The sequence below is a fragment of the Sinocyclocheilus anshuiensis genome, unplaced genomic scaffold, assembly GCF_001515605.1.
Source record: "Sinocyclocheilus anshuiensis isolate Anshui unplaced genomic scaffold, SAMN03320099.WGS_v1.1 scaffold322, whole genome shotgun sequence".
Lineage (NCBI taxonomy): Eukaryota > Metazoa > Chordata > Actinopteri > Cypriniformes > Cyprinidae > Sinocyclocheilus > Sinocyclocheilus anshuiensis.
In genome coordinates this window covers 949,369-958,359 of record NW_015542366.1, presented here as the reverse complement: position 1 = coordinate 958,359, position 8,991 = coordinate 949,369, and the positions used below count along the sequence as shown (strand labels likewise).

Genomic DNA, 8,991 nt, shown 5'->3' with positions numbered 1-8,991 from the left:
GGTAGGGGCGTGTTTGTTTTGGTGATTTGAAATATCAACATTGGCTACCAGAAATCGCTTACCCCACCTTTAAACGTAGATGCTGCTTTCACAGTCACTGATTACATACTGTACATTTGACATGTTTTATATTATTGTTTCATGTTTTGACAGTTTAGCAATAAAATCCTACATTTCATACTCCATATTATTCTATTATTATTTCATATTACTCTAATATTACACTACTCTATTAGAATGACCTCAGAATGGACCTCAGCTGTTTGTTTGGTTGTTCATGCATTAATAACACTCTAAAATGCTGACAGCTGATTGGTTTGGTTGATTGACTTACACAGGGGAAGCTGCCTCTGACTGGTATGAATGTAAATAAAATAGAGGACCGTGACACCACGAAAAATGCTTTCGAAATATCTGGTGAGTTTCCCACCCAGTTGCCCTCATGTCAAATGTTAATATTGCTAGATATTGAGAATACATATACTTGAGCAGTAATGATGTGTGTGTGTGCAGGAAATATGATCGAGCGGATCCAGGTGATCTGTAATAACCAGCAAGATCTTCATGACTGGGTGGATCATTTACACCGGCAAACCAAACGCACTTCAGTTGGCAAGATTTTTGAATGTCTTTGAAAGAAGTATCCTATGCTCACCAAGGCTGCATTTATATATATATATATATATATATATATATATATAATGATATTCAGCGATATTCAGTATTACTCACTGGCCCTTCTCCTTCCTGTTCAGCTGCCGTCTCACCCTCTCACCCCGTCCAGACACTCAGAGAATCGAGGTGTGAGCGGATCTCCCGTCTACCACACTCTTCCTCACCTCTCTTCACTTGGAACCCCTCACAGCGGTATGATGTGGGGGCCCCTCGAACCCCCCAAAACCCAGAAGCCCTGGAGTCTCAGCTGTCTCCGACCTGCACCACCCCTAAAACCCTCAGCTGCATTGTGTTACAAAGAGGTATCATGTTATGTGCCATGTTACACATGTGTATGTTGACACATTAATAGCATCTCTAGAAGAAGAATTGCTATAAACCAATGGATAAAACATGATTTATTAGCTAACCTTTCATTATTAAAGAAACTTCTTTTGTATGAGATTTAATTTGGATATTTGCATCTAATTTTCTTATGTCCTTCAGGACTTGAGTAAAAGTCCCAAAAGTATGAAGAAGCTTCTGCCCAAACGAAAATCTGAGAGGAAGCCATCTGATGAGGAATTTGCTGTCAGAAAAAGTATGACACTAATGATTTCTTAAAGTTTAATAAAGTTCTGTTTCTTTTTGCATATGCATGTGATGTATTTATTACAAACACATCACATGTATTGCTTTTGTGTGTACGTTATAGTGCATTGATTATATTCTCACAATGTTACCTTACCACTGGCATCTTTTATATACTCTTCTTGTTTTCAATCAGGCACTGTAGCTCTGGAGGAGGATGCTCAGATCCTGAAAGTGATCGAAGCATACTGCACAAGTGCTAAAACACGGCAAACACTAAACTCAAGTATGTACTTTCTACACGTTTATGAATTTTTCAAATTTTCTTGTGATTTTCAGTCCCAGACTCTGTGACGGGCTTTGTCCGAGTAAATGAGTGAGGAGGACAATATAACTGTGGATCTTGCATAAAACTCGTGGTTTTGTCACATTTTAAATGTATTTTTTCAAGTTATTTCTAAAATACACAGTATCGTTTGAAAGCTTCGGGTCAGTATGATTTCTTTGAAAGAAATTAATACTTTTATTCAGCAAGGAAGCATTACATTTATCCAGAGTGACAGCATAGAGTTTTACATTGTTACACATAAAAGTTTTTCTTTTGAACTTTCTATTTATCAGTGAATCCTGAAAAAATGCATCACTGTTTCCACAAATCTATTAAGCAGCCCAACTGTTTTCAATATTGATAATAATAATAAGAAATGTTTTTGAAGAGCAAATCAGCATATTAGAATGATTTCTGAAGGATCATGTGACACTGAAGACTGGAGTAATGATGCTGAAAACTCCGCTTTGTCATCACAGGAATTAATTACATTTTTCAATATATTAAAATAGAGAAGTTATTTTAAATTGTAATATTCCACAATATTGCCGCTTTTACTGTATTTGATCAAATAAATGCAGCCTTTGTGAACAAAAGAGACTTCTTTCAAAAACATAAAAAATCTTACTGACCCTAAACTTTAGTGTATTTGGCCTAGGAGGCCCACATTTTGAGTCCAACAAAACGCCTTCATCTGTCCTGAAGTCTCTCAAACATGTTTACATATGTCTGTGAAGTACTGCAGCATCTTTACTGCATTGTTATGGCATTGGCTATACAAATATGTGTTAACTAAACTCTTTACCACTGCGTTGATCATGCTTTTAATATTTTCTGCTCTTTTTAACATGCATATTTGTCTCTTTTCTTCTTCCTTCCTTCCTTCATTCATTTCTTTTTCACTAATTTCTCTCTTATGTTGTCCTGCCATTGTTATTGCTTTTTTTTTTTTCTATATTTTTTTTTAATTTCATTTTGTCATTTATATACATATAATTGGTTGGGCGTCTTGGGTTCTCCCTCACTTTACTCCTCTTGGTTTGGTCCATCCTCTCAATCCACCTGTCCTCTCCAATATGATTGGTTTGATCCCCATCCCTAATTAGCATGGCAGGGTACTGATTTGATGCATAATCATGTGCTGGCTGATGTTGACCAATCGTGTGTGGATGCTGTGGGTTGCCGTAGCAGCGGCTTTCCCTCTGATCATTCTGAAGACTCGGACTATAGCAGTATATGGATAACTCACACTAACAGAATGGGTTCTATGTCCCGTAAGAGCTGCTGCTCGTATATACACATCAAAACTAAAACACCTTCTTTGTTTTATTTTGTTTACATTGAAAGTGGCAAGCTCTTTTTGAGTGTTTGGATATAAGCTTTGAAGTTAATATGTAAGGTTGGGAACATATTGAAGACATGGAAGGACATGAACGAGCAGGAAAGATAGTTTTATTGCTTTTGATCCATGGCTTTCATAGGACAGAAGCATTCACATTTAATAGTACCCCATCCTAAAATTCTGTTTCTGGACAATTCAGGATTATTATAGTTAACCAAACTGAAATAAAAATAAAAACTATTATAGACATTAAAAAAAAAAAGACAAAAACACATCACAAAATTACTAAAACTAACCCAAATTAACATGAAAATGAAAAAAATATATTTAATTTTTTTTAATAAAAACTATAATAGTATCTCAATTGTACTGAAATCACACTGGTACTGGTAACATGTTACAGTTCAGTTTTTAATCTGTTAGTATTGTTAAACTTTTTTCAGGATCAAGGAAAGAGTCAGGGCCACATATGCTTTTTCCTGAAGAGGAGAAAATCATTGTGGAAGAGACAAAGAGCAATGGTCAAACCGTAATTGAAGAAAGGTTAGCTCTCAGATTTATGCATCCAATCCTATTTATTTACTGTTTTTGTTATTAGGGCTGTCAGTTTAAACATTCATTTATCATGATTAACCCTATAATAATATTGCGAATTAAAAACGTGTAACATCTCAATAGTTGTTCACGATGATGATTTTATATGGATGTCTTTACAGGAGTCTGGTGGATACAGTTTATGCCTTAAGAGATGAGGTTCAAGAACTTAAGCAGGTCAGTCCACATGCCACGTACAAACATTTGTTTATGCTTAATGTGATGCCATGTTGAAAGTCAAAATCTGGTGCCGTGACCCGGATTCACTGATTTTACATCACCAGGACAACAAGAGAATGAAGCGCACTCTTGAAGAAGAACAAAAGGCACGGAAAGAGCTGGAGAAGATTGTCAGGAAAGTGTTAAAGAGTATGAACGACCCATCCTGGGATGAGACTAATTTGTGAGCCTGTGATGTGAGATCTGTGCATTTATAAATGAAAACTGCATCTGATAATTGTGTGTTGAGTGTAATATCGGTCTTAACTCCTGACCAAAAATACTTGTAAATATTGTGACAAAACTGGACTTAATACCCGCAGTCACAGTATTATGCCTTTTAAACCTGATCGTTTTCTAGCCTTTTTTGTTTGCTAGTGCCAAGTATCTAGTTCAAGTTCATCTAGTTCATTTTCCGATATGCAAAGCTGCCAAAATAAATAGCAGGTTGATCATTTAGCTCACCTTCACAGATGTCATTGGTTCCTAGTCTAAAACTGGGAGTCTCAGGGATGATAGACACACTGTATCTACAAATGTTGCCAGGCCTGCATCACTGCCTGTGTCCTTTGACATTTTCAATCATTAGCCAATATGTTCAATAAGTGATGACATTCAGTAGGATTTTTCCAATGGAAAACCTTGCAATACAATACTGGAGACAATTCCGAGGGAACTAGTCTTATTCTTATAGATTTTTGGGGGGGATATCATTTCAATGTTGCTTTTACAATAACCTCAGTTTTAATTTTGTCCGGTTGCTCTTTTGCACCTTGGAAGCTTGCATCTTTTTTTTACTTTTATTATGATCCTCTACACTAATTGTGTGCTCACAGACCTTTTTTGTTTTGTACATAAATAATCCTTTATTGTATTTAATGCTCAGAAATGTGCCTTTTTGGAAAAAGAGATTTCCAGGATTTTGTCAGCATTTCTAGCTCTGTCAGCATTTCAAAGAACCTTTGTATGAAAAATGTATGCAAGAGTGATTTTAAATTAACACAGAATCTGTGGTTAGAAACCGACGGATTAATGTTGTCTGTCTAATTTATGTATTTAAATTAAATATTGTCTACTACTAAATGTGTATTGTGAAATTTCCAGATAACCTCATCTGCTTTTTTCTTCCCAAAGCACTCTCTTTATCTTACTCTCTCTTTCTTGCTGATTGAATTAAATAAATACATATTCTTACTGTGACTCTTTGAATGGGATTTGTTTGTTTCATTCCTTTCGTGCGTCACTAAATTCATTCTTCTGTTGCCAGATCTGTCCTTGTATGATGACAATATCAACAATATGTAATGTATTGACAGTTAGGCAAGAAGTTCAAAAATAAATAATTAAAAGCAGTATTATTGTAAAATATTATTAGAATTTAAAATAACTATTTACATAATTAAAAAAATAAATGTAATTTTTATTTTTTGCTTAATAGTTTTGTGGAAACTGGTACTTTTTAGAATTCTTTGATGAATAGAAAGAAGAGCATTTATTTGAAATAGAAATCCTTTGTAACATGTCTTTACTGTCACTTTTGATCAATTTAATGCCTAAATAAAAGTATTAATTTCTTAAAAAAAAAAAAGCTTTTGAACAGTATGGTGTAATATCAAACAATATAATTTACACAAACAATGGGCCTCATTCATGAAACAGGAGCAGAACGAATTTTTGTGTAAATCGTGCGTAACGCCGTTCTGACGTAAACTTTCAAATTCATGAAAATGTTCGTATTTTCAAAATGTTAGTTGGTACAAAAGAAATGTACACCTGCTCCCTACCACGTGTAAACGGTGCGTAAAACGTTCTGTGTTCTTTTTGGCAAACTGATGGCACTGAATTTTGATGCACTGCCATAATAATTACACGTTCATTTGCCCTTGCCCTCTTTTTGAATTTTTCCTTTATTTATTTATTTTGCAGCTAAGTTGATAACTGTAAAACGCAGCGCTCGTCACTGTCACTATTTACCCAGCCGCGGACGGGTGGGACAAATAGCGACCAACCATCCTACTTGTACAATGTCTGCCTACAATAATGGAGAAGTCAATATTACTGGTTAGCCTACTGGTTTTTTATATTTAGTACAATTTTTAAAAATGAGATACTAGTAGGCTAATACGTTGCCGCCGTGGATATTCAAAATCATAGCAACTAAAGTGTATCAGCTGGAAAAAACGCCGTTTTCAAGCGCCACCAGCTGGTCGTTTTAAGAAGAGCGTCTGACATTTTTTCACCTGGCTGAAAACTCTTTAGTACGGAAGTACTAAAAGGCCATGGATTATTAATTTTTTTTCTTTCTTGTTTTGTCGTGATAACGACTTAATTATCTCGTGATCTCGACATGACATAAGTTATTTCCTCTGATCACGACATAACAAAAGTAGTTTTCTCGTGATCACAACTTAATTTTCTCGTTACATCGACATAACGAAAGTTGTTCTCTCGTGATCACGACTTAATTTTCTCGTTATATCGACATAACTAAAGTTGTTCTCTCGTGATCACGACTTAATTTTCTCGTTATATCGACATAACGAAAGTTGTTCTCTCGTGATCACGACTTAATTTTCTCGTTATATCGACATAACGAAAGTTGTTCTCTCGTGATCACGACTTAATTTTCTCGTTATATCGACATAACGAAAGTTGTTCTCTCGTGATCACGACTTAATTTTCTCGTTATATCGACATAACGAAAGTTGTTCTCTCGTGATCACGACTTAATTTTCTCGTTATATCGACATAACGAAAGTTGTTCTCTCGTGATCACGACTTAATTTTCTCGTTATATCGACATAACGAAAGTTGTTCTCTCGTGATCACGACTTAATTTTCTCGTTATATCGACATAACGAAAGTTGTTTTCTCGTTATCACGACTTAAATTTCTCGTGATCTCGACATAACAAAAGTTGTTCTCTACGTTACAAAACTGCGCCAACAGGTGGCACTACAGACCTGAATATAACTGATGGGGTGTTGTATACTGTATATCCACTTTACTGTACACGTTTGGGACAGAATAAGGACCTTCTTCATGATCGCTATAATTTGTGCAGTATTGATCATTACTGACATTTAATTAATTCATAAAGCAACACCGCAAACACAGGCGGAGCGCCTTCAGAAGGATGCAGAGAACTATTCTAAAATCTTTTAGAGCTGCTTAGATTCAACTCACTTTATTTTCCTTTTATTTGAAATAAAATTATATAGAATTTGTCATTTTTAGTAGTCATAGAGGATATGCTGTGACTGATATCATCTGCGTTACAAGCTTGGGATGCTGTTTGAAAAGAGTGTGTGTGTGTGGTTTCCATAAAGAAATGTAGAAAATACAAAAGATTACAACACTGTAGAACATCACGTAATTAAATTAGCCTATAGGCTACACTTTACATATATAAATCACATTTCTTATCAATATACATTTAATGGTTAACAAAAAATAAGGAAAAGATGCACATTATAAATGTTGTTGAAGCGCGTCCTAGATAAACACAACATCCCCGCTTATTAACTAGCAATCATGTAGGCCTACTTCAAAGATGCACAAATAAAGATATAGGTGCAAACAGAATACACTGGTTTTAATAAGCAGTTAGCTTATGACACGGAATGCTATGCGGTGGTGAAACTGTGATGAGTCACGCATCTAGCAAGAACTTAACGATAGACAAAATAATCATATTGATTCAAGCATTTAACATTTATGAATTAATTAAATGTCAGTAATGAACAATACTGCACAAATTATAGCGATCGTGAGGAAGGTCCTTATTCTGTCCCAAACGTGTACAGTAAAGTGGATATACAGTATACAACACCCCATCAGTTATATTCAGGTCTGTAGTGCCACCTGTTGGCGCAGTTTTGTAACTTAGAGAACGTCTCATGTTACTTATGTAACCATGGTTCCCTGAGTAGGGAACGAGACACTGCGTCCTCTAGGGGTCACTATGGGGAAACCTAGAGGACGCAGTTCTAAGTTCCCATGAAAGGGAACGTCTCAGGTTACTTATGTAACCATGGTTCCCTGAGTAGGGAACGAGACACTGCGTCCTCTAGATTTCCCCATAGCGACCCCTAGAGGACGCAGTTCGAAGTTCCCATGAAAGGGAACAACTTTTGTTATGTCGAGATCACGAGAAAATTAAGTCGTGATAACGAGAAAACAACTTTCGTTATGTCGATATAACGAGATAATTACGTCGTGATAACGAGAAAACAACTTTCGTTATGTCGATATAACGAGATAATTACGTCGTGATAACGAGAAAACAACTTTCGTTATGTCGAGATCACGAGAAAATTAAGTCGTGATAACGAGAAAACAACTTTCGTTATGTCGATATAACGAGATAATTACGTCGTGATAACGAGAAAACAACTTTTGTTAGGCTATGTCGTGATCACGAGAAAATAACTTATGTCGAGATCACGAGATAATTAAGTCATTATCACGACAAAACAAGAAAGAAAAAAAAATAATAATCCATGGCTCTTAGGACTTCCGTACTTTGGTGGACACACGTTATTGAATATTTATTGTTAGGCATATGGCCTACTAGTCTTTTTTGCATTTATGCAATAGGTACTGGAGCCAAACCTGAGAAAGTAGACCAGAATATTCCACTGCGTTCCTTGACACGCAATTTGTTTAGCTGTAATTCATAGGCGGGGATTATGCTAATTGTGATTGAGCGTGCACGAGCGCAGTATTTACGAATGATTGCAGTTCATTAACATACACGTTTAACTAACAAATCGGACGTTTACGAAGCGTTTGTGAATCCGGAGGAGAGTTTTCGGGAAGGTCTGTTTTACGCACAAATTACTCATAATTTACTCATATATTTACGCAAATTTCATGAATGAGGCCCATTATGAGGATGTGAATTAGATTAAACATGATAATTTGCAATAAAACAAACAACAAAAACCCTACAAAAGTCTGTTAAAGTCTTAATCATTTATGTAGTACAAAACCGTAAAACAACACTTTGCTACTAAACAGTCACAATGAATCTGATTGATCACTTTTAAACAACAATATCAGTGTGAAATGTTTCTGTCTTGTAGTTTGTTCTTGGCCTCAATAGTCATCGCTGTCTCAATGTAAATCTGAATCAGGAGATTAATAAACATAATGTTAGTCAATTGCTAGTGGCATGACAAACTTAAACTGTTCATGTATAAAATCTGGCCCAAACCCTACACACACTGCCCTGTACAGACGTGGCACAAGCCAAACCTTC

At 35.7% G+C, this 8,991-nt stretch overlaps 1 protein-coding gene across 1 annotated transcript in view; it reads left to right on the top strand.

Annotated features, from left to right (window-relative positions):
• Positions 1-4,928, top strand: part of LOC107692139 (rho guanine nucleotide exchange factor 7-like) — a 22,779-nt gene extending 17,851 nt beyond the window's left edge. Inside the window, exons 14-22 of the mRNA XM_016491066.1 lie at positions 339-417; positions 514-608; positions 723-977; positions 1,162-1,255; positions 1,442-1,531; positions 2,680-2,847; positions 3,359-3,458; positions 3,632-3,686; positions 3,794-4,928. Of these exons, the coding sequence (XP_016346552.1) occupies positions 339-417; positions 514-608; positions 723-977; positions 1,162-1,255; positions 1,442-1,531; positions 2,680-2,847; positions 3,359-3,458; positions 3,632-3,686; positions 3,794-3,916 (1,059 nt within the window). The 3' untranslated portion in view covers positions 3,917-4,928. The remainder of the gene's footprint in view (positions 1-338; positions 418-513; positions 609-722; positions 978-1,161; positions 1,256-1,441; positions 1,532-2,679; positions 2,848-3,358; positions 3,459-3,631; positions 3,687-3,793) is intronic.
• Positions 4,929-8,991: the final 4,063 nt, after the last annotated feature.